General features: G+C 40.9%; 1 protein-coding gene across 3 annotated transcripts in view; it reads right to left on the reverse strand.

The window, feature by feature from the left end:
- Positions 1-26,720, reverse strand: part of LOC143299753 (lysine-specific demethylase phf2-like) — a 51,230-nt gene that overhangs the window by 9,640 nt on the left and 14,870 nt on the right. For 2 of the 3 annotated variants that reach the window (XR_013057562.1, XM_076613140.1), the window contains exons 9-21: positions 25,752-25,897; positions 24,844-24,950; positions 23,933-24,027; positions 20,012-20,029; positions 12,482-12,586; positions 11,420-11,587; positions 10,394-10,665; positions 8,353-8,522; positions 6,446-6,584; positions 4,359-4,537; positions 3,519-3,608; positions 1,651-1,766; positions 1,240-1,465 (exon numbers count right to left, since the gene is read on the reverse strand). Coding sequence is in view for 2 of the 3 variants with exons in the window: in XM_076613140.1 (XP_076469255.1) it covers positions 1,240-1,465; positions 1,651-1,766; positions 3,519-3,608; positions 4,359-4,537; positions 6,446-6,584; positions 8,353-8,522; positions 10,394-10,665; positions 11,420-11,587; positions 12,482-12,586; positions 20,012-20,029; positions 23,933-24,027; positions 24,844-24,950; positions 25,752-25,897 (1,831 nt within the window). In the remaining variant the exon portion in view is untranslated. The remainder of the gene's footprint in view (positions 1-1,239; positions 1,466-1,650; positions 1,767-3,518; positions 3,609-4,358; positions 4,538-6,445; positions 6,585-8,352; positions 8,523-10,393; positions 10,666-11,419; positions 11,588-12,481; positions 12,587-20,011; positions 20,030-23,932; positions 24,028-24,843; positions 24,951-25,751; positions 25,898-26,720) is intronic. The other variant, XM_076613141.1, reaches the window with a different exon arrangement.

Below are 26,720 nucleotides of genomic sequence, written 5' to 3' on the forward strand. Positions count from 1 at the left end.
CCCAGTAAATACAAATTCCTCCCAGTAAATACAAATTCCTACAAATTCCTCACAGTAAATACAAATTCCTCACAGTAAATACAAATTCCTACAAATTCCTCACAGTAAATACAAATTCCTCCCAGTAAATACAAATTCCTCACAGTAAATACAAATTCCTCACAGTAAATACAAATTCCTACAAATTCCTCACAGTAAATACAAATTCCTCACAGTAAATACAAATTCCTCCCAGTAAATACAAATTCCTCACAGTAACTACAAATTCCTCACAGTAAATACAAATTCCTACAAATTCCTCACAGTAAATACAAATTCCTCCCAGTAAATACAAATTCCTACAAATTCCTCACAGTAAATACAAATTCCTCACAGTAAATACAAATTCCTCACAAACTAAATGTTGTTTAAAAGGTGTATTTGCTTACAAAAATCTTATCTTTAATCCCACCCACATTTTTTTTTTTTTTTTTTTAATTACACAGAAAGTATTGTTTAAATATTTCTTCACAATCTCTGCTGCTGAAGGTGTAAATGTGTTTGCTCCGTTTACCTATTTTTTCTGGCCAATGCAATTAAAACCTAGCAATAACTGCCGCCCAATTAGAACCCAGAAATAACTACCCCCAATCAGAACCCAGCAATAACTACCCCCAATTAAAAACCCAGTAACAGGCTCAACAGCCGAGTGGTTAATGCGTTGGACTTTTAATATGAGGGTCCCAGGTTCGAATCTCGGTAACAGCACCTGGTGGGTAAAGGGTGGAGATTTTTCCAATCTTCCAGGTCATTATATGTGCAAACCTGCTTGTGCCTGAACCCCCTTCGTGTGTATACGGAAGCAGAAGATCAAATACGCATAGTAAAGAGCCTGTAATCCATGTCAGTGTTCGGTGGGTTATGGAAACAAGAACATACCCAGCATGCACCCCCCGAAAACAGAGTATGGCTATGGACTATCCCCAGAACCCAACAACTATCCCCACTCGGAACCCAGCAGCAACTATCCCAACTCAGAACCCAGCAGTCCAACTTACACTTGGATTTGGAAGCAGTGGGTGTGAGGTCACAGACCCATTTCTGTGCAAGCAGGACATTGGCTATTATTCCAGCAACGACAACACACTATTAGAACCGTGCAATGACAATCCCCATTTTAAAAAACACATGCACACACACAATAATATTCCCATTTAGAACCCAGCTATACCTATCCAGAACCACCACGAACTGACTCACATTTGGGTTTGGACGCGGCGGGCGTGCGGTCGAAGACGCGTTTTTGTCCCAGCGCGGAGCTGCCCACCCCGCCACTGGTGGACGGCCCGGGGTCAGGGCTGGACGATGGCCCGGGGGTCGGCCCCGATGGTGACCCCAGCGGCCCTGGGGAACTGTGGGACGGCGTGCGTGACTCTCTCGCCTTGCCCCCTCCTCCGCTCATCTTCCTGGCCACCTTCTTCACAAGCTGCACGACCAACAAGGTGCCTCAGGTCACTTTCAGGTTCAAGGTTCAAAGGCCCCATAGCCTTTTACGGTCATCAGGAGAAGGATTATCACTTAAGATGCATTTGTCTTTAATCAACACTGATTAAAGATGATTTCAACTTGACACACAATGTCTCCAAAGCAAACACTTGTAGGCCAGCTCACCTGTGGGTTTTCCTCCAGTTTTTTGGCAGTGGCAGCCAGACCGCTGACCACTGCCTGGTTCTTGGCCCCCACCCTCTGCAACCTCTCCTCCCCCTTGTTCGGCACGTTCACACGAGCTGCGAAAAAAAAACAACCAACACCCATCCATGTTCTGTCCTGCTTCACGGCACACCTGCCCAATACTCACACTTGTCGTCACTCACACCTGTCGTCACTCACACCTGCCCACTACTCACACCTGACATCACTCACACCTGTCATCACTCACACCTGCCCACTACTCACACCTGACATCACTCACACCTGTCATCACTCACACCTGCCCACTACTCACACCTGACATCACTCACACCTGTCATCACTCACACCTGCCAACTACTCACACCTGACATCACTCACACCTGTCGTCACTCACACCTGCCCACTACTCACACCTGTCATCACTCACACCTGCCCAATACTCACACCTGACATCACTCACACCTGTCGTCACTCACACCTGCCCACTACTCACACCTGACGTCACTCACACCTGCTCACTACTCACACCTGACATCACTCACACCTGCCATCACTCACACCTGCCCACTACTCACACCTGACATCACTCACACCTGTCGTCACTCACACCTGCCCACTACTCACACCTGCCCACTACTCACACCTGTCGTCACTCACACCTGACATCACTCACACCTGTCGTCACTCACACCTGCCCACTACTCACACCTGACGTCACTCACACCCGTCGTCACCTGTCGTCACTCACACCTGTCGTCACTCACACCTGCCCACTACTCACACCTGCCCACTACTCACACCTGTCGTCACTCACACCTGCTCGTCACTCACACCTGTCGTCACTCACACCTCACACCTGTCGTCACTCACACCTCACACCTGTCGTCACTCACACCTGTCGTCACTCACACCTCACACCTGTCGTCACTCACACCTGTCGTCACTCACACCTGCCCAATACTCACACCTGACATCACTCACACCTGTCGTCACTCACACCTGCCCACTACTCACACCTGACGTCACTCACACCCGTCGTCACCTGTTGTCACTCACACCTGTCGTCACTCACACCTGCCCACTACTCACACCTGTCGTCACTCACACCTGCTCGTCACTCACACCTGCCCACTACTCACACCTGTCGTCACTCACACCTGCCCACTACTCACACCTGACGTCACTCACACCTGTCGTCACTCACACCTGCCACCTATCCATCAATCTCCAGTCACCCACAGATTACAGAGACTTATTTCTGAATAGGTACCTAGATGATTATTTCATCACAGTCATAATTCTGGACAAATGCCATTTCTTTTCTTTTCTTTTTTTTCTTTTTTTCCTTCATCGATCCGGACCCCTGCTCCCTAAATACAAGTGCACCTTATCACCTTACTGGTAATTAGTCAGAGAACAAGATGGGATTTTCATATCAAAGCACAAACTAAAAAAAAAAACTCCCCCCACCAAATACCAAAGAAGAAGAAGGAAAAAAAAAAAGCATTTGTTGTTAGGAAATAAGCTGACATGCTTACACGTGAAAGTAAACAAAAACTTCTGTACTCTAGCTGTCATTCAAGAGTAAAAGGCTGATTCTTTTCATAAGACAACAAGCAGAGATACTCAATGTGTGTTATGTATGTATGTATGTGTGTGTTTGTTCACATCTGCCTGCATGTGTGTGTATGTGCACATGCATCTATGTGTGTGTGTATATGCATGTGTGTGTGTGTGTGTAAGTGTATGCTTGTGGCACACACATGCATGTGCGCTGCTGTGCGGAAGTATACAGGATGCCTGTCATCCCTGACCATTCCTCGCCCACACAGAGAACAGCCTCCCACCTTTGGGGTTCCAGTTGTCGTCCTTCTCCTGCACTTTGGTGGACTTTCCCTCCAGCTGCTCTTCGTCAGACATCTCAAACGATGGGTACACTGTCAACACAGTCAATGAAGTTAACCAGACTTGTACACACAACACTTCACTAATCAGTCCCTGCAGTTTCTGCACTGTCAAAACCATGCTTCATACATAAGACACACATTATGTCACTGAAATGTCCCATTGAAAACAGTAGCAAACGACATAGAGGCTAAAGCAAATAATGCAAATAAATGCACAAAGAATATTACTGAACAAGAAAGTGAAACTTAACCTGCCCACTGTAGTACAGAAATATCCGTTCTCAGTCCAAAGGAAGCAACCAGGACATTATGGATCAATCAGTATTTGGGGTAGAGAGTAATAAATACATAAGATAAATAAAAATCAGACCTGTTAACTTGGCAACATCAAAGGCGGGTGTGTGTGTGTGTGTGTGTGTGTGTGTGTGTGTGTGTGTGTGTGTGTGTGTGTGTGTGTGGTGTGTGTGTGTGTGTGTGTGTGTGTGTAGGAAGCGGGAAGGAGGGTTCTGAGAGTTTGGGCATGCGGGGGGGGGGGGGGGGGGGGGGGAATATGGATGAGTTTGTGGGTTAGAAATGAAAGAAGAGCAACATATGTGCATGTCTGCAGACATGTGTGTGTGATATTTATTTATTCATACTTTCTTAACTCATTCGTAACTCACCCAGCTTTTATCTCATTCACACTGTATTTCTAATGTTTGCACCTGTCGAACAACGAATTTCTGTACCTGTGGATGCACACAATAAACCAGTACTCAGTCTTGAGAGCGCCTCACTTACTGAACTCCGAGTCCTGATAGCAGTCGGCCATCAACTGCTCCTCCTCGTCAGCAGCAGAGGTGGTGGGTCGGAGGGCAGAGGTCAGGCCAAAGGGCGAGGGGCCGTACATGGAGGTGGACCCAGAGCTCATCGACAGCATGCTCTCCACCGCAATCAGCTGGGACGAGTCGGCCGTGGCCCTGTCACCACACACACCACAGACACCACCATCATCAACAGATCAACAGCAAGGACTGCACACTCTGCACCAGTCATTTCCACTGCCCCTGACAGATTCTGTGGAACATAATTCAAGGTTCCCACAGGAGTTAACCCTCAAAGTGCTGGATATGATAAAACATACATACAGAAATCATGCTTAAAACAAAGGGATAGTTTGCCTCCGCTACCTGTGCTCTGATTTGGGGCATTTGTATGCTTATCAGTAACAATAAATAGGTAAACCTTTACATTTTTGGAAAGTAGAGTGAATAAAGAATCAGATAAAAGTAAGAAAAAGGCTGTACCTTGTATGTAGTTGGAGATATTCCACAGGATATAATCAACAAATTTTGCACACTTATTTTCCAAAAACGTCAACCACTATGTTTATAGGTATTTTCATACCTTTTACAGAGTCAAAATGTCAAAATTTGCATTAAACTGTACAAAAAAATGTTCTGGCTGCAGAATCATGATATGAATATAACTGAAACAATGAAATTATAAGCATTGTGTTCTTTGTTTGAGACATGCCCACTGACAGGCGCAATAGCTGAGTGGTTAAAGCGTTGGACTTTCAATCTGAGGGTCCCAGGTTCGAATCTCGGTGGCGCCTGGTGGGTAAAGGGTGGAGATTTTTTCGATCTCCCAGGTCAACGTATGTGCAGACCTGCCAGTGCCTGAACCTCCTTTGTGTGTACAAGCACGCAGAAGATCAAATACGCACGTTAGAGATCCTGTAATCCATGTCAGCGTTCGGTGGGTTATGGAAACAAGAACATACCCAGCATGCACAACCCCAAAAACGGAGTATGGCTGCCTACATGGTGAGGTAAATAAAAACAAAACGGTCATACACGTAAAATGTTAGTAATGGTCAAAGTTATGACCGCTGAACATTAATGGAAGAAGAAGACACCACAAGCGCGCACATCTACAATACTTTTGTGCAATCACAGGCAAAAACAGAAAAAAATGTTTACTTTTAGCTCATGCTGCTTTCAAAAGCAGCAAGCATGCTTTGAATCAAAATAATTCCCAGTTTTCTAGCTTGATTTGGTCAAGAGTTCGCAACAGATCCATGCCTAACCCACATTACCACCCCTCCCCACCCCTATCACCCACCCCCCAGTTTTTGTAGCTGAAGACACAAAACTGAATGAACAACAAGCAAGCCAGCATGCCCAAGTATCAAAATAACAGAATCCCTGTCAGCAAACAAATCATCACTGGTGACAAGGTCACTCATTTCCTGAGCTTTGTCAACTTTAGTGTCACTCATTGTTTCCAAAAATATGGAGCTCTGGACTTGGTCAAAGTTTGTGCAAACACAAGCAGGGAGGCAGCAACACCAGAACAAGGCAATTTTATGAAGGCTACCGAGTATAGCCGAACCTTATGTAAACAGAGCCACGACAGTGGCCCATCGCACTTCACAGGGAAAGCCACGACTGTGGCTCATCGTGCTCTCCAGGCTAATAAACAAATTCCATTCTATTTCCCCAGACCTTCTCAAGACCAAACTGAAAATTTCCCATACCAAACCCAAAGCCAAACGGAGTCAAAATGTGTCTGCTAGACCACCGACGAATGAGACTGGTGGAAAGCCTGGTAATGATGTTCAGTTTCCATCACCTTTTATTTGTTCTGTTTGACTTGTTTTCTTTTCAAATGCATTAAACTCTTTGCAGAACAGTAATGGTCAATAGTTTTATCAAAACTCCAAGACTTTTCCAGACTGTGGAAGGAAGAACAATTTTCCAAGACTTTTCTATCCCTGCAGATGTTCTCTCATTCCCCCCCCCCCCCACAAGACTTTTCCAGAATTTCACTGACTGTACAAAAACCTGAACAGCACAGCTGTACAGACGACACACACTACTCACATCCTGCTGTGGTAATCCGTGGCAGCCACCTTCAGTATATCAGCTATGGAGTTTCCACTTTCCTCCCTGACGGGGGCTGTCTGTGGCAGAAACGTCACAGGTGCTGGTTCTCTGACTGCTTTACTCTCCTGCTTCAGCTCTGTCACAGCACCAAACACCGCCATTAGTGTGTGAAAACATAAAGGAAGGACAGATCCAATGATCATGATGAATAAATAAAACACTGATATCAACTCATGTGCAAATCATGTTGGGGAGAAAGTTTCCATGTAATTTTACCAAAACAGAATTTTTTTTTTTTTTTTTTTTTAATAATAGCTCTTGTCTTTATTCACAAAGCATTCACAGTGTTAAGCAAGCCAATGATGCTCAGTGAGTTCCTTTACTTTAACTCATGTCAAGGCTTCCTGTAAGCTGAAAACTCTTTGGGGTCCACGCATTTCTTTTACAATAAATCTATGGGTCCCAGACTACATTCTGATGCTGCACATTCAAATCAAATCTGCACCACTGAAGACATACAACGGCAGGCAAACCTACTAGTCCTAATCGACTAGCTTTCTGAGCCACGGAATGGTGAAGGCAAAGAATTCTTCTTCGAGGCAAACAATCCTGGCATCAGATTGAATCTCACACATGATTTTTCTTCTGTTTTTTCTCTCTCGGGGACCCGCTTGATGAAAGACCAGTGTGTCATTTCCATTTTTAAAGCATCAGGAACGCATGTTTATATGTAATCAGAAGCCCTGCTAATGAAAGTAAAAGGCTCAGACAAATCCTGACACATTCTGCACAACCTTCAGTGTCAAAGCAGGCAAGAACCAATCTCACATGCAGGTTCAGTTCAGTTCAGTAACTCAAGGAGGCGTCAATGCAGCCTGACAAATCCATTACATATACGCTAAACCACTGCTGAGCAGATGCCTGACCAGCTGTGTAATCCAACATGCTATTGGCTTTGAGGGTAAATAATATAAAATAAAATGAAATAAATAATCTGAAACATGATCAATGAAGTAAATAAGGAAAATGTTCTTACAATCCTGTCAAGCTCAAATATTTACTGCAGCTCCTCTTTCACTTTGGTCAGCAACTTACAAAAAGCTTGTGTACGTTATGCCCAGACAATGTATTTGGGGCACCTCATGACAGAGTTAGCCACAAAGTTTGGCCAAACAGAGCAAACTAAAAGCCTAGTTTACATCAGTTTGACATGGTACAGTACATGACACCGAAGACAGTGTCTAATGCATCTTCTCCTTCACTGTCAGCAACTTAAGAGTAGGTCATGCACATGATGAAACACACACTGACAAACTAAAAGCCTAGTTTACATCAGTCTGACATGGTACAGTACATGACACCGAAGACAGTGTCTAATGCATCTTCTCTTTCACTGTCAGCAACTTAAGAGTAGGTTATGCACATGATGCTCTTTGTATCATTTCTGCTGACCATATTCCTTGAAAGAGGACAAAGCTGGAGTCTGACAGATTAAGTCAGTATGCTGACTTAAAATAGCATTAAAATTTTCAGTGTGTTCCCATCCTGGTGCCAAATTCCGAATTTTCTAATTATCTTGGTTTTCTTTACACTTACAGGATGACTAACATCAAGTAATATACCAAATCTGTTTCTGAAACAGATAAAATAACTTGACTATATATATAAATAAATGTATGTATGTATATACACACACATATCCCTGTGGGCGCCTGTGTGCTTCCAGCTTTGGGCTGCGGAGTCACATGCACTGCCATCGCTGAGTACACAGACCTAGTCATCGTCGGCTCACAACAGACTAGCAAGAAACACACACATACACGTATATATAATATACACAGATATGCTTTCAATCTCAGGAAGGTGAAGGTGCCAGACAAGGCACACCACACTCCGCCACTCACTGAGGGTCACGGGTTTGACAGGGGAGGGTTTGTGTCGGTTGGCCTGCTGGGCATTGGGCCTCTCGTCCACCACCAGGGTGTCCTTGTCGCTGTCCTCCTCCTCCTCCTCCCGCTTCTCCACCCCGCCTACCTCCGCCTTGGGCACGCTCTTCTCCTTCCCCACCGACGCCCTGGGAAAACACACAATTTCCCTGTTGTTTTGGAGTGGGTTTTTTGTTTGTTTGTTTGTTTGGGGTTTTTTATCTTTTTTTTTTTTTTTACTCTTATCAGTGGGTCACTTACATAGGGTTCCCACCAAACAAACTTCCATACATTTACCAGACCAGACTGAACATTTTCTATACCAAACACAATGCCAAAATAAATGTGTCTTGCTGAACACTGACAAGAGAGGTCGGCAGATATCTCAGTGTCAATGTTCAGTTTTCGTCATTTGTCTTCTTAATTGCTTGTGTGTTGTTTTCTTTTTTATGCATTAAGCTCTTTGTTGAATGGTACTGGTCAAGGGTTTTATCAAAATTCCCAGACAGGTCAAAGGTTTTATCAAAAGTCTTTTCCATGGCAAATCACATGCTTGGGTCATGGTTAAGTATGTGTAATTAAACATATGCTTTCAAGACTTTCAGCCCTGGAAATACTTTCATTTTTCAAAGACTTTACCAGACTTCCATGACTGTGTGAATCCAGATTTCAATGTTTCTCATAAAAACACCTTCAGTGTCAGCCAAACAAAAACATAATTCCTTACAATCATTTCAAATAGTTATTATCTAAACATGAAGTCAATGGGACATTCTGCCTTTGGGAGCAAGCTGTCTGACATCACATGCATATATCCACCCAAAAGATGGTGTGATCTATTGTCCTCATTCACTTTCAATCATGTCAACGAACTGTGGAAAGTGATGTTTTAATGCCAAAATTGATTTACTTCTGATGTGGTAATCATTTCGTACCTTATAATCATATCTATCTGACACGTGCATGTGTGTATGCATTAAAGTGCGCATATGCACAGGTGTATGTGTGTAAATGAGAAAGACACGGGGAATGTCTTATCTGTTGACTGACCAGCACCATCGCCCCCTTTGTGTCTATGTATACGCTTGCAGAAGAATACTCATTTCAAACAGCCCGTATTCCATGGCAGTGTTCAGCGAGTTATGGAAACATGACCATACCCTGCATGCACACTCCTGGAGTCTGGCTGCATAGCCAACAGGATAAAAACCATCATACATGTAAAATTCATATCTGTACCTGCAAGTAAATGTGACAGTGGCTGCCAACAAACACAGAAAAAAAAAGAATTATTAAGAGAATAAATACCCTAAAATAAAATAAGATACATATTCATAAATAAAAATGATTTCAAAATATCTCTGAAATATTTTTTTCAACAAGAGAGGCAAGGCCTTCAAGACTCACTTGTGATACACTTTTAAAAAAATCCAAGCTTTTTATGTACTGAGTATAATTTCAAAATGTAATGTTTAAGATGAGAAAGATCAGTTTAAAGCAAATTAAGTCCCCTAGCATTAATTACAGAGTAATTTCCCTTTTTTACTATCTGCACCAAAAACGTTTGCAAAATAAATAAAAATTCCATGCTTAGCAAAAGAAGTTCCTGTTTGAACAAAAAAATGATAATAATGACTGCTCTTGTTGTTGGGTCAGAATATCAGATTAAAGTGCCAAGTTTAGAGAATACAAAAAATATAAATATAACAGTAAATGCAGTTTGCATATAATTAGGCTTCATTTTTTGTTGTTGTTGTTGTTGTTTTTTTGTTTGTGCCCATCCCAGAGGTACAATATTGTTTTAAACAAGATGACTGGAAAGAACTGAATTTTTCCTTTTTTTTTTATTCCTAATTTGGTGTCAACTGACAAAGTATTTGCAGAGAAAATGTCAATGTTAAAGTTTACCACGAACACACAGACACAGACACAGACACACACAGACAACCGAACACCGGGTTAAAACATAGACTCACTGTGTTTACACAAGTGAGTCAAAAAGGGAACAATAGCTACTTACACAATGCGCAGCTTGGTGTCTGCCACTTCGCTCTTTCCAACCACTGCCATCTTTTCCTCCTCCTCAGTCTCCACAATCTCCTTCTTGCTTTTCTTGGTGCAGCGGCTCTTCTTGTGCTTCCTCTTCCGTTTGCCAGAGTCGCCTCCCTTGGCCAGAGCGCCCAGTTTGACAGGGGGGACTTTCTGCTCTTCCGGCTGCGACGTCTGTGCCTCCGTTTTGGGAATGCGCACTTTGAGAATATTCAGTGGTGGGGCTTCATCCTCATCGTCATCCTGATTCCAAGAGACAAAAACGTTTTTAGGATTTATTTTTGGTTTTGTTGTCATTTTGTCTATTGCCAGAAACCCTGGGTATTATATAAACTGCTGTGTATACATGCTTATGATAAAGAAATTAAGTATGAATTAATTTTTCTGAGGTAAACTAAACACACCTGCAGGGTCTGGGTATCATATACCCTGGGCAGATGCCCTGTGCTGATCAGGTTGCTTGATTGAATATGCCACCCAAGCGGTTCAGCAATATTTCTGGGAAGAAACGTCATAAACGTATAATTACTTCCTTCTTTTACCCTTTAAGTACAGCAAGGATCTCAACTTACTCAACTTTCCCCGCAATTTTTTTTATTTTATAGATGATTCAAAATCTAAAAGAATAATCACTCAAATACTATGATCGTTCTAATTATTGTCAGGATCAAAAAAACTATACACCTCAGGAGAGAAAATAAATGACTGAACACTTGGGAAGTGCTGAAATACCACATTCTAGCTTTAATCACAAACAGAACATGCACAAAAAAGTGCACACAAAAATGCACAAACTGTACCCAAACTTCTTCAGAAAGTCACCCAGAATTTTGTCAAGAGTTGTGTCCCTTCCCTAACTGTTCACACTTAGATGAAAGGTCAGTAAAACAGTTCAAAGAATCAAGATTTGATGCTGAAGCTTTACCTCCAGCGCATACAACGGAATGAGTAAACACATGCACACACCCGCGTAATCACATGGTTGAATCAAACCAACCTGGAAGTTGTACACATTCTTTCGCTTTTCTTCGTCCATTTCCTCTTTCTTTTCCTCTTTATGTTTGTGGAAGTCCAGTCGAAGCAGCATTGGCTGTTTTTCTTCCGTCAGTACCGGCTTGGGTTCTTCCGCCTTCTTTCCCTTCCTCCGTGGGGCCCTCTGGGCTTTCTGTCCAATAGAGAAACAAACAAAATTAAACAGATTTGAGGGGAAGGAGAACAAGTGTGTGTGTGTGTGTGTGTGTGTGTGTGTGTGTGTGTGTATCCCACTGCTCAGGCAACAATTTTCTATCAACGCCTGAGCGTGAAAATGCACACACTGTTTAAGCACAATGCACTGTGTTTTGTACAATGGACAATACTTCCTTGCAAGGAAGTGCACAACAGACAAGGGTTTGTTTGATGTTGCGGAAAGGAAATCAGATAGATGGAGGGCGCAACCAAGGATAATCATTTGAAGTTTATAAACAGATGTACAATCACTATATCACAAAAAACACCATTCTTACGCTTTGTCTAGTTTGTATTTGTTCATCTGTTTCGTTATTTAAAATGAGTCTCTTTATATATGTAAAGCTGAGAGAGGTAACAGTTTTGTCTCTCTCTCTCTGTTTCCACCTGTCAGTCAATTACCCCACCCCCACCCCCCTCATCCCCCCCTCCCCCTCTCTCCCTCCCTCCCTTACTTCTTTGTCTGTGTGAATGTCTGTGTGTGTTTTTTTCTCTCCATGTCCTTTGTTCTTTCAACAATTAAAAACATTTTCAAGCTCCATAAATATGACTGATATAGATATAAATATGAACATTTTTTTAGAATTAAAAATATATCTTAAGCTAGAATAATCATAATAATAATAAACTGATTTTTTAAAAATTTGAGAGCACACCATAAGCTTCCACTAGTTGCTGCTTTAAGTGTTTGCAATGTCTTTACTTGCTTGTAAGAATAAGATCATGTTTAAACCAAAAAGAAGCAAAATAGTGCAGACTGATACGGTAAGATTTCAGTGAGAAATCAACAACAACAACAATCAATTAACCAAGAAGAAGTATAATCATGTACCGCTGCTCCAGTGCTGAATTTCTTCAGAATGCTGTTGAGTTCCTTGATCAGCTTCCCGTAGCGAATCCCTTCCAGTTGAGCTGGGTCGTTGCCTCGCTTGGCATACTGAGACGCCCCCCCGAGGTGCAAGGAGGAGTGGAAAAAATACATCATCAGCCACATGTTTTGAAGCACTGAGCAGCCAACTAAAGTCATAAAGTCATGCGGACTCTGTGTGCATGTGCACACGTGTGTGTGTATGTGTGTGTGTGTGTGTGGTTGTGTGGTGTATGTGTGTGTGCACATGTGATATAAAATCAATAAAAAACTATATATAAAAAAACATTTTTAAATCTCTCTCTTTCAAATCTATTTTAACAAGCCTGATCTATAAGCAAATAATGTAACACAACATCTTTAGCAATGTGTTTGTTAATACAAAACACTTTCGCATGAATATTACTGTGAAATGATAAAAGACGCAGTCATTTCTATTCATCCGTTAATCCTCACACTGCCACTTCTAAAACTAAAAGCATGAACAAGAAAGAAATCAATTACACTATAAAAAAAAAAATTTTTAAAGAAAAGAAAAGAAAAGAGACCAATCCCTTGCAGACTGTAGCAGCTATTGTTACTGCTGCTACATGACCAGCTACGATCACCACAATCATCAGAGCACACTAAAGAATTCAACATTCTTCTTCCACAGTCATGAATCATCTTCTGTTTTTTTTTTAACACATTATTCTGTTTATTATCCAACTGCTCTGGATGCCAGCTCTGGTAAACTAAATACTCATTTCCCCCTGACATCTCTTTTTTATATATATGTATGATCATTTTCAAATTATGCTGCTGTAGAATTTATAATCAAAGACAAATGAAAGGAGACAGGAGAGAGGGGTGGGGGAACAGGAAGAAGATAAAATATCATCTTAAAAACTGGGTGGTTGATTACATTACTAAAAAAAAAATATTTAAACAAATTTTTTTTTTCAAGGAAATTCACAACTCCTAGATAAGAATATCAATCACATACATTTCTCTCCCTTTGCCTCCACCCCCCCCCCTCCCCCACACCCCCCTCTACCCTCCACTCTCTCTCTCACACACACAGATGCACACTCACAAACCACCAGTGGGAAAAAATAGTACTCAGAAAGCAACGTTTTAGTACTTGCTTGCAAAGAAAAGGTTTTAAAAAAATATAAGTAAAAAAAAAAAAAAAACACAACAGAAACCAAACCATTCATCTACTGTGAATCAAAGCAAGCACTTAAAACAGCCTTATCTGTTAACACATAGAAAAAAAAAATCATGATAAAAGATGTGCATGATACAATGACTGTTAGTTACACTACACATACATAATAGTTTAATACAATGACTGTTACACTATACATACATAACAGTTCTTATATCTATGCTTTCACTTTAACGTGCAACAAAAACCTATGCCTACAGGGGAAAAAATTACAAAGGCAGCGCCAAAACTTTTCTGCAAAAAGCACGAGCTCCACATATCATTGTTAATTTGGTTGTTAATTTGGTTAGGTGTTTAATTAAGCGGCTCTATAAATCTGCTGCAAAGCGCATATTAGAGTATGATGTTAATGAATGAGAGGATGATGGAGAGGTTGCGGGTGAAGAGAGGTGAGGGTGGGCATACAAAAGGTTGCCCAAGATTTCAACAGCAAAAAATATGAAGAACATGCAAAAACAAAAACAAAAAAAGTATAAATAATACTAGTACAAAAAAAAAATGCAGCATGTTCCACCAGTCATAAACCAATATTATCCTTTAGAAAAAAAAAAAAAAACTGAACCAATGAGACTCCCAAAGAAAGAAATGTATGGTGTAAGCTTAAAGGAAGGAGGGAAAAAAAAAAGAAATAAAAGAAAAAGTAACCAGTCTGGGATTCCTTCTCACTTTCAGTGTTGGCTGCTTGATAGGAAAAAAAAGAAATAAAAGAAAAAGTAACCAGTATGGGATTCCTTCTCACTTTCAGTGTTGGCTGCTTGATGACAGTATTAACTCTCATGTAGGAAAGAGTACCATCACTTTTTTTTTTTACTTTTTTTTTTTTTTTTTACCCTTCTTCCTTTTTTTCTTTTCTTTTTTTATTTTATTTTTTATACATCAAGTAAACCTTCTGAAAATAAAGATCATCACCAACTTTTTCACACATTAAAAATAAATGAATCTAAATGGGTTTTTTTCAATTTTTGTTGGCTTTTTTTATCACTAACTTGTGAGGTACAATTTCACTTAAATTTTATATTAAAGCAGTGTCATATTTTTCATTATTGTTGCTGTTTTAGCGAACAGACTGATGGTGTGGTAAATGATCACACTGCACAAACGTCATGCGAAAAAAGCAAACACAGCTATCATGATACTGTGAATCAATATTCTGTTTTCATTCTCTTTTTTTTTTTCTTCTTCTTTTTTTTTTTTTTTTTTTAATTAAAGAAAACTATACAATTCTTAGTAAGTTGCAACATGACCACAACCACAGCAAAGACTAATTTCCTATGTAAACAGTAAAGCATCTGATCTGATCCATAACGACTTTGAAACTTTGAATTTATACACTCACATTCTTGACTGATTTGGTAACAATACATGTACACACAAACCAGATGGCAGTGTGTGTGGATGTGGGTGTATGTATGTATGAGAGTGAGGGAGAGAAAAGGGAGGGGGGAGGGGTGGGGGTGGGGGGAGAGACCATGACAAACAACACAGCATCTGTAGTCATGACAAAGACAAGCACACCACTGGTCACAAGCGTACTTCCGTAACAGTTCCAAATGACAGGGATATTACCACAAGGATCGAATCCCACTAAACAAGCCGAGAAAACAGAAGACACTACCACCCAATCTTACTGGTTCCCGAAGTTGACTATCACTTTATTTCAGCTTTATTTCAGCTTGTGCATCACTTTATTTCAGCGTCTGCACTATGTATTCTGTCCAGTGTCCAGGCAAGCCAAACTCAGTCAGTATTAACGAGTATTTAATATTTTTGTCTTCTTTTTTTTTTTCTTCTTTTTTTTTTTTTTAAACAGGCTGCCTTCCTCTGAGGATCAAGAATAATATATATGACAGATGACAGAAACAAGAGCACATACACAGCAGAAACACTTTATGAGAGTTCCTCAGAGAGGGGAAGGGAGATAATTATATAAACGGAAGAGTAAAGATACAGGAGTCACTTCACTATCAACAATACAACATAAACTTTTAATCACCACCCGAGATGTGAACCGATACAGGCGACAGACAAGAACCATGCTTCAGTTGTGTGAAGGAGAAGGAGGGAGTGGAGGGACGGGGGGAAGGCACAGTAAAAACTATCAGGACAACAACAACAACTGTCAAGACAGATTCAGGAATGTGGGGTTGTTTTCTACCATTCCATGCACTTGCAGTGCACATGTATGGGTTGTTTGGGGCTTTTTTTTTTAACATCCATGCACTAGGTACAAGAAACGTATGCGTGTGTGAATTTATATAAACATTAACAGGCATGCAATTGCCACATATATATATATATATATATATATATATATATATATATATATAAAAGACTCAAAGTATGTGTTCATGTGTCACTGTGTGTGTGTGTGTGTGTGTGTGTGTGTGTGTGTGTGTGTGTGTGTGTGTTAACAAGTATGCAATTACAACATGAAAAGAATGACAGAGAAAGAGAAAGAGAGAGAGAGTGAGTGTGTGATTGTGATTGTGTTTGTGCCTGTGTGTGCCTGTGTGTGAGTGTGTGTGTCACTCTGTGTGTGTGTGTGTGTGTGTGTGTGTGTGTGTGTGTGTGTGTGTGTGTGTGTGTGTCTATTAACAAGCATGCAATTACGATATGAAAAGAATGACTGAAAGAGAAAGAGAGTGAGTGAGTCTGTGTGTTTGTGTCTGTGCCTGTGGCTGTGTGACTGTGTGTGTCTGTGTGTGAGTGTGTGCATGTACTGCAGCATATGCATGCAACAACCACACAGAAAGGCTGGTCCACAGACAGACAGACAGACAGACGGTCCCCATGGGCAGCTGGCATAACAAGGGATGACACAACTACCACGACAGCAGTCAGAAAGCAAAACGACACGTCTGCACGCACATTAGTGAAGCGTCAGCAATAGGGGGGCATTATCATGAGAACCCTGCAGACATGCTTTAGACTGTGTTACAAACACACTGCTTCACCCGGTCTCTCATACATCCATGCACCTAAAGGACAGAACACTCAAAAGAAATTTTAAGTGATGGTGGTTTTGTTCAGTTTTCGTTTTGTTGTTTTTAAATGTCTGAACATGTTACGTTTTGAGTATTTGATGTTGTTTTGGTTAAACAGACATATATGATCCATTCGCATGCAGCTAGCTACATGTGGGGTTGTGTTACTTTCTCACTACAGTGATTTTTTTGTCTTGCACACAAAATATATGTGATTATAAAAGTAGTAGAGATAAACAAGACAACAGTAACACAAACAGGTAAATAAACACTTCTGAACAGATGGTGAGCGCTTCCTTTGCTACTTTTTGTTCAAAGCATGCAAATTTTTTTTTTTTTTTTTTTTTTTTTTTTTAAAGAATTAGTACGGATGTTTTTGGAGTTTTTAAAACTGATGCAAAATAATGTTTTTTTGTTTGGGGCTATTTTTCCCCAGCATGCACACATGCACAAAGCAATCCAAAAAACTGAATTCAACTGAAAATATTCATCAGAATAGTTCTGCACTTCCAGAGAGAAAAGAAAACTACCTTAGGTAGTTAGGAACAGCAAACACTGACTCGGCCAACACAGGTAACAGAGACCAGACCAAACAAGGTAGTCCCCGTGTCAGCACTCTCTTCTCCACACCCCACCCTCGCTGCTCTTCTCATTTCTTTCTTAAGACATCCCCATCCCACCCCCCTCACACACAAAAATCTATCATCTATATTTGTATTTGTATTTCTTTTTATCACAGCAGATTTCTCTGTGTGAAATTCAGGCTGCTCTCCCCAGGGAAAGCGTGTCGCTACACTACAGCGCCACCCATTTTTTGGGTATTTTTTCCTGCGTGTAGTTTTATTTGTTTTTCCTATCGAAGTGGATTTTTCTACAGAATTTTGCCAGGAACAACCCTTTTGTTGTCGTGGGTTCTTTTACATGCGCTAAGTGCATGCTGCACATGGGACCTCGGTTTATCGTCTCATCTGAATGACTAGAGACAGCAAGTAATGACAGGACATGATAACTAAGTGGTTAGAGCACTGGAAGGTGGCAGAATGGTTAGGACACTCAGCTGCCAGTATAAACAGTCGGTGAAGGTGTGGGTTTGAATCCCGCTCTCACCCTTTCTCCCAAGTTTGACTGGAAAATCAAACTGATCATCTAGTCATTCACATAAGACGATAAACCAAGGTCCCATGTGCAGCACGCACTTGGCGCACTGAAAAAGAACCCATAGCAACTATAGTGTTGTCTCGCTCTCACTCTTTCTCCCAAGTTTGACTGGAAAATCAAACTGATCATCTAGTCATTCACATAAGACGATAAACCAAGGTCCCATGTGCAGCACGCACTTGGCGCACTGAAAAAGAACCCATAGCAACTATAGTGTTGTCCTCTGGCAAAATTCTGAAGAGGAAATCCCCTCTGATAACAACTATATGAGCATGCACTCGAGACCTGACTAAGCACACTGGGTTATGCTTCTGGTCAGGCACCAGCCTAATACTAACAGATGTGGTGTAGCGCATTTTGGATTTGTCTGAAAGCAGTGACGCCTCCTTGCGAAACTGAAACTGAAACAAGAGCACTGGACTTCTAATCCTAGGGTCCTGGGTACAAACCCCAACTGCAGACTAACAACATATTGTATAAACTGGTCCCCTTTTTTTGTTTTTGTTTCCATTTGTGTTTTTTGCACAACATACAAACTACTGTTCGTTCTATCATGTTTGATCACTGAAGGGCAAATGTTACAAATACACATCAGAAACACCTCAGAACGACATGTTCAACCATGACAAGGAATCTGGCAAAACATTACTTGCCCTGCACATTTTCATAACTCTTCATTTTCCGATATGTCCTTGCAAATCTCTAGTGCACTGTCCAACAAACTTTCATCAATCATAACACAAAACTTGCCGATGAAGTATGATGTGAAAATGTGAAAACGTAACCCTTCCCTCTTCCTCTTTAAACACCACCCCCCACTCTCCCATCCCCCATCGTTCTACCTCCAACCAGCATGCACAAGTGCCACAGACACCGAGAGGTGAGAGGGGGGAAAAAAAGAAGAAAAAAAACAAAACAACTCAGTCTAGACATCTAAGCTCACACAGCCCCTTGAGAGAAAAAAAAAAGTACACAGACTGTGACATAGTACACAAGGAGGAGAGGGAGTCATGCCACAATTATTGGTTTCTTAATAAAGTAGGTCACATCATCAGCAAAACGCAGCACTATATTACTCTGGTTCACCTATCCAGTCATGGACTGGTTATAGTCAGCCTTTTTTTTTTTCTTTGGTACAATGCAACACAGACAGAAAAATAAACCGAGGCTGAAAAAATGAAAAGAAAATCATCCCCACCCCACACCCCACCCATTTTGTTATTTCACTAGCTTTTGTTTTATTATTTACATAAGCACAAGGCTTTTCTTGATGCAAGAAGATGATGACAGAGGAGAAGGTTTTCCTGGCCTCTGTGAGACAATACCAAGCAGACAAAATAATGACAAGATCACCACAGCCTTTTGGTCACATCCCTTGTCATCAGTTTACAGCAATCTGAGACTGAGAGATATCACAGAAGATCTGATAGATGCACTGTACGCTTCACTTGTGCCCATCGCTCCCGGTGGAGCATAGGCCATCGACGACCCCTCGCCATCGCACTCTATAGAAAAAAAGATAAAAAGAAGAATAGAGAAAAAGATAGATGCTCTGTGCCCTTGTGGAAATGCAGCAGCCTTGTCTTCAGAAGCCATAAGTTTTGTGAACACAGAGATTGTTTTTCTTTTTTTTCAATTCTCCAGAGGAAGCAATTACAGGGGTGTGATGTGGGAGGTTTGTTGGGGGTTAGAGGGGGTGGGGGGGGGGGGGGTTGGAAAGGAAGACAGAGTGACAGAGAGGGAGACAGACTGAAAAAGACAAGAGAAAGGGACAGTATCAGTAAAACACAGAGAGCAAAGCTGAAGGATCATTTAAAAAAAAAAAACAACAAAAAACAGACAAGCAAATCACAGAAACACAGGAAACGGCGACAGATGATGAAACATAAAGGGAGAAAACCTACGTTCAAAATCAATTACGAAACATACTGTTGCGTCTTCTCCCCACCAACTCCCTTCTTCCTTGCCTCCACCACCCCTCACCCCCCATTTTTTCTTCCACTTTTATATACCATCAAGGCCCATTTGTCCAGTCCATGATGGCAAGGCGAACCAGAGTGGTGTTAAAATCTACGCAGCAGCTAAAGCAAATACGTATAAACAAATCAGGAGGTCAGAGGGAAAGGGGAGGAGCCAACTTACGATACACTTGTTGTTCAGCTGTGTCCAGAGCGAACAGCCACAAACAGAGAAACGTTAACCACTTCGCAACCACCGCAAACCCACAGACACTTTCAGAGAACAATCATGAATTATGTTTTGGGAAGTGAATGACAAAGAAAAGAAGATGAAAAAAGAGGCAAAAAAAAAAAGAAAAAGAAATCCTCTATCCCAAAAGTTCATTGTTGGTGTCCAGAACCACCTAACCCCCACCCCCACGTCCCAAACCATCCATTTCAATCTCGGAGGAAAATGAAACATGTCAACACTAAGTAATTCTTTTCTTCTTCTTTTTTTTTTACAGTCTGCCCCATATTCAACACACTCCCAATCCCACAGCCACCACTCTCACACCACTAAGTACAAATAATCACACACAGCCACACCCATTCTGTCCCCAGCAGTCTACAATCTGTAACTGCCGGGAGGCCACCCCACCAAAGAATCCTACGCTGCTGCTGTCAAGTGTTATTCATCCATGACTATTCTTCAAATCATGCAAAATATCATCTACTACACCTCTCATTCACAACAATATTAACTCTTATATTCATTCCCCAAATGACCACAGTATCAGCTTTGTCATATATCTATACATATATTTGACCATACAGTGTCAACTTCCTGTTAGAAGAGGACAACTGCCGCCCTATTCATTCAACAACAGCAACCATCATGGTTCATGGCTGTTGACACTTAAGACTTGACAAAATCTCAGCACAGAAATAAAACCATAGAGGAAATCAAGTCTGGGCACCATGACAGCAGATGTAAACATGAAGGAAAGACATGAATCATAACAAAAGCATGTGCTGTATGCAACTAGGCAGTCAAAAGGCAGTAGGCAATCAATCTTTTTTTTTTCATTCTTCAGGACTGAAAAAAGTACGGTTGTGGTGAGAATGGAAGAGTAAAGTTTTTTTCTCATTCTTGGCAGCAAGGTTTGAAAATAGTCTGGTCTCCCAAGTTTAATAACCTCTCAAATAAGTTTAATAACCTCTCAAACTTTATCTATGGACAGGAGTTCGATCAGTTCCATTATGTTTGTCAATGCTGTAGCAATGACAAGATCACAAAAACTGGGAGAGAGTAAGGAAAAATGACAATACAATCACTTCCTCCAGCATCAACAGTCTTTCTCCTGTCACAGTCATTTTGTTTGTTTTTCATTCAAGCTTTTTCATCACCTGGGAAGAAACAGTTCTGTGCATGTACGACTGAACCATACTTTCTCATCTGAAAGAAGTTAATACACATGCATTTTAAAAAAAAATTTTTAATTAAAAAAAAAAAAAACATACACACTTACAACAATCCCTCTGTTTAACCTATTTCCACATGAATAACAGGTTGATATGACAAATCTTTTTATGATAATGGTGGGGACCATAAGATACCTGGACATGACACAAGAACACACTAGCTAGGGGTCATGTCTGGAGCAGCAAGCCCTTAAAAAATGCACATAAAAAGTATTTCTCTACCCCATTCTGTCCTCTTCTTCAACAAAATTGCTCTACTGGCTGTTTTGTTTGGGTTTTGGGTGTTTTTTTTACCCCAAACAACACAACTATGTACATTTTTACAAAGGTAGGAGAAGAAGAAGGAAATCCAGTAAGCTTGAACACGGGTAAGAGAAACATTAATCCGCATAAGTTTTTTTGCCCTGTGAGCATTCTTTCAGACTGAGGCAGCAGAGCCAGACACAAGTGACAAATGCAATTCACTTCCAGCAGAAATACACACAAGTTCTAATGTTGGAATCCATAAAATCATCACTGTCTGAAAACATACGTCAGTAAGAAAAGAAAGGAGAAAAAAAGCAGCAATGGAAGTCTTGATGTCCATGCATGAAGTCTTGGATGTGAACAAACTGATCAACTGCTACATCTGTGTGAATGTATGTATGTGTGTTTGTGTATAAATATCAACAAACCCAGAGCATGCACACGTCTTTGGTGAGTGCCCAAGTTTGGACATGGGCAACAGTGCATGTATGTATCACTGAACATTTCAGTATCTAACTACTAACCAAAGGTGATCCTCTCTAATATCAGGAATTCTTTTGGTTACAGGAAATGAAGAATTCATATTTCCGATTATCAAGCTGATGAAGTTAATTATCAGCAGCGTGCCAAAATAGCCCAGCAAAATTTACAAATAAATTGAGTTGTGCTACCCAGCAAACTCACATTTCCAAACGAATACATCATACAGCATGTTGTGCTTCAAATTGTTTACAATACATATACATCACCCACCCCACACTATTCTGCTCCTCTACAAACAATGCAAACACCCGCACACACAATATCTCAGACAAATTTCTCAACATTTTAAATAAAGCCCAGTAGGTGTCTGCCTTTGATCTCTTTCTTATTCTAACTTGCATTCTGTTGTATAAATGCTAAGGACAGTTATAACTTATTCTCAGTGGCACTGCTCTTCCTTTTCGCTCTCTCTTCCTCTGCCCCCTCTCTCCACCCCTCCACCCTGAGACCCCCATCTCCCTCCTCAAGCCATCACCCCTGCACCTTCACCTCCATTTGGTTTTTTCCCAGTGCTTGTTCAATCATGACCAGTACTGCCACACATATATGCAGACACTTACACAAAAGTAATATTTATAACCCCCACCCCCTACCCACACACACACACACATATATACACACTTTTTTTCCCTTATCTATTCACCCTCAGAAAAGATGTTAAACTAAAGAACACTGACTGACTGAAACCATTCACTGTCAGATTAACTTTTTGTTGTGCTGACATTTTAGCAACTATTCGAATTAATATTAACTGAGCAACACAAAGAAAATCAAATTTGAAAAAAAAAAAAAACAATATGAATTTAATAAGAACAACATATTTAACAAATCAATTTACCAAATTTCAATAATAACTAAAGAACACACACACGCGCGCACACACACACACACACACACAGACACACACATGCAGGCACACATACACACACACAGAGGTAGTGTGTTTATGTAGTATTACTTTGCTTGGCTACAAAGCATGAAGCAACCAGCTACTGGTCATGAAGAAAAAGAGCAATAAAAATGTATAGGACTCAAGACTCCTAAGTGAAACCATTACAAAGCATTTCACTGTTGTCTGTTCTTCTTCATCATGGCTGACACCACTTTCATCTACATGAACATCTCACTCTCCACAATACTTTTGTTTTCTTGCCCTGGTGGCAGTGCCTCTGTGTGTGTGTGTGTGTGTGTGTGTGTGTGTGTGTGTGTGTGTGTTTGAGAAGAGGTGAGTGTGCAAGCACACCAGCTTGTAATTCATGTCTGTGCATGTGTATGTATATTAAGCACAAATCTATGTGGTTTTATTCAGGCACAAACATACATCACACACAATCGCACACATATTCCAAAACATACACTCACAGACACTTACACACAAACATGCCTACTTGTGTGCACACACAAGCATTCACACACATTAATGAGCGGGCATGTACACACACACCCACGCACACACACACACACACACAAATGCAGACACGCAAATACACACAGCACTTCACTAAATACACACAGCACTTCATTAAAAAAGTGGGTTAATTCCTCTAAGTTAATTCCTGTCATACCAATCACAGCAAAAGCTCAACCCTTGCTCTCAAAAGCTAAGAGTAATCAGTTTTATCTTTCATTTTAAACAGTACAGATCTATCATTTCTGTGCCAACACAGCTGAACACTAAAAACAGCTTTCTGCACCACACTACAAAGAGCTTCCTTTGTCATCAACAACCTTTACGCCACCCACCCAATCTCTCAACCTGCTGTACAATTCATGGACAGGAGCAGGGGGAGGCAAATGTACAAATGATACGCTGGCAACGTCTGCACTGATCACACACACACAAAACACTCACATCCTTCCGCTGGGTCCATTTCTTCAGATGTCGAGCCAAAGCCTCTCCACCGCTCAGCATGTATGCAGGGGGGGGCTGACGGATTTCCAGGAACCCTGCCCACAACACACACCCAAGATGATTTTTTTTTTTGGGGGTGGGGGGAGGGAGGGAGAGGGGGACAGGGGGGGTATCATTCTTCTTCACGGACTTAAACAATGACTGTGAAAGAGTTAGCCCAAATATTGCTCATGGTTGTAAATATTACACAGCTTTTGTATTGTATCTCAGCCAAATATTTTTTTTAAATTAATAATGAAATCCTATATTACACTACAGTTACAATATAATACTATATTAATACATCACAAACATGGCATTCCATTCCATGAGTCATACATCACTGCCAGGTCATTTTCAGTGACTCACATTCTAAAAAAAAAAAAAAAAAAAAAAAAAAGTGATACACATGCTCTTTCTTTGTAAGGGAACCATTTCCAAAACAAACCATGTATACATACATAGAGAGAGACAGAGAGTGGCTCAAATAAAGCACTCTTCAAAGTAACTTCCAGTAGCAAATGCTCTAAAAAATATTTGTATATTCAGAGCGTAGTTAACTTTTCCAATGTAGCACTGCATGTCTGACTGACTACTAAAATATCAAGTCAGATATTTTGCATCCCTTGGCCTTACTAAGGCTTTGAACCAAAAACCATACAGCAGAACATTCATTTCAGTTTGTGAACAGCAGTCACAAATGCTGAACAACAGAAATACAAAAAACCAAGCACAAAAGAAGTACAAAACTGGACATACCATAGTCAAGACAGAAAAAAAGTTTCCTGTGTGACACATAAAAATAGTCATGTTGTTAATTCTAAATCACAATCAAATGGTATGGCTCTCAACATGCAGTGGTTTTGTCTCACCTTGAAGGTTGTCATAGATGTACTTGGCAGCAAACCAGTTGACTGTCTCATAGTTTGGAAACTGATACTTTTCATTGGTCTGCAGCCGCCTTTCAATTTCATAGGCCCTGAAAAAAAAACCCAACCAGATATGTATGTGACAGATAGATAATGTAAGCATCTGAATAGTCTCTTTCCCTTTTTCTCGCAGACTCTCACTCTCTCACACACAATCTCTTATACACACACATTTTTTAAACAACTAATTAAATAAACTCAAACACTGTACACATTTCATAAGATCAACACTGTATCTCTGGTAGTTAAACTCAGCACTACACTGTCCTACACAGCACCACATGAATAATCAAATGATCGCTCTCTCTCTCTGGTGGGGTTTGACTGTGATGAAGGATTTTGTGTTCAGGCTGTGATAAATGCATTTGTTTCTTTGGCTCTCATGTGTGTTTTCTTTGAACCTGACCTGGTGAGGACAGCAGTGGAGGGTGGGTTATCAGGAAGTAGGAAGATTATGTCTAGTGATGTGTTTTCACTGTGTTTGATCTTTATTTCCCCTTCCTTTTCTTTCCTATTTGCTTCTTTTGCCTTAGTCCCTCTTCAAGTCAAGGGATGGATGTAAAAAAAAAAAAATCCTTTATCTAAAAGCATGTTTCTTGTTTATCTTTCACCCTAGTTAATACAGAATTTGACTTGACTTATCTTTCACACACACACACACACACACACACACTCACACACAAAACACACACACACACACATATTCACAAACACACACACACAAACACAAACACACACACACACTCACACACAACACACACACATTCACAAACACACACACACATGCGTGCACACACACACACATACAAACACACATTCACTGAAAGAGCCAGCAGAGCTTCCACACTCACTCCAACTGGAGGGGGACATTGTAAATGTGCAGGAAGTTTCCGCCAAAGACCAGGGAGTCAATGGGCGTGTACACAGCGTGGATCCAGGCCGTGGGGATGAACACTGTCTGACCCTGCTTCACCACCAGGCGCCAGCAACGATCCACCTGCAACACGCAAACAAGTGCTTCCCCATGAGAATTCAAGACAAACTCAGCAACTGTATGAACTGCACTGATGCTGTGCTGGTTATAATTGTGTGTGTCCATGATATATATATAAATTTTTCACATGACGGTCTGTGTGTGTGCATGTGTGCTTTTTTCCCCTTGCATACAAGGTTGTGTGAGCAAGTGTGTCAAGTGTGTGTGTGTGTGTGTGTGTGTGTGTGTGTGTGTGTGTGTGTGTGTGTGTGCATTATCTTTGGTGCACATTTCTATCGACTTTTACGTGTATGACCGTTTTTACCCCGCCATGTAGGCAGCCATACTCCGTTTTCAGGGGTGTGTATGCTGGGTATGTTCTTGTTTCCATAACAAGCTGAACGCTGACATAGATTACAGGATCTTTAACGTGCATATTTGATCTTCTGCTTGCATATACACGCGAAGGGGGTTCAGGCACTAGCAGGTCTGCACATATGTTGACCTGGGAGATCGTAAAAATCTCCACCTTTTACCCACAAGGCGCCATCACCGTGATTCGAACCCGGGACCCTCAGATTGACAGTCCAACACTTTAACCACTCGGCTCTTGCGCCCATCGATATGGTCAATTAGATTTTACTGGAGAAGTGATTATGCAGCTTGCAAGTCTGGGTAAATATGAAAAAGTTCCAGAAGCATCTAATTCTATTCACTGTTTTCGTTCCATTTTCCCATAAAAAAAATAAGAATAATAATAATGATGATAAAAAAGAGAGAAAGAATTGTAAAAAAAAATTTTTTTATTAAAATGTTATGCAGTGTTAAAGAAATAATAAAAATAAAA

This window comes from Babylonia areolata, chromosome 25 (genome assembly GCF_041734735.1).
Source record: "Babylonia areolata isolate BAREFJ2019XMU chromosome 25, ASM4173473v1, whole genome shotgun sequence".
Classification (NCBI taxonomy): domain Eukaryota; kingdom Metazoa; phylum Mollusca; class Gastropoda; order Neogastropoda; family Buccinidae; genus Babylonia; species Babylonia areolata.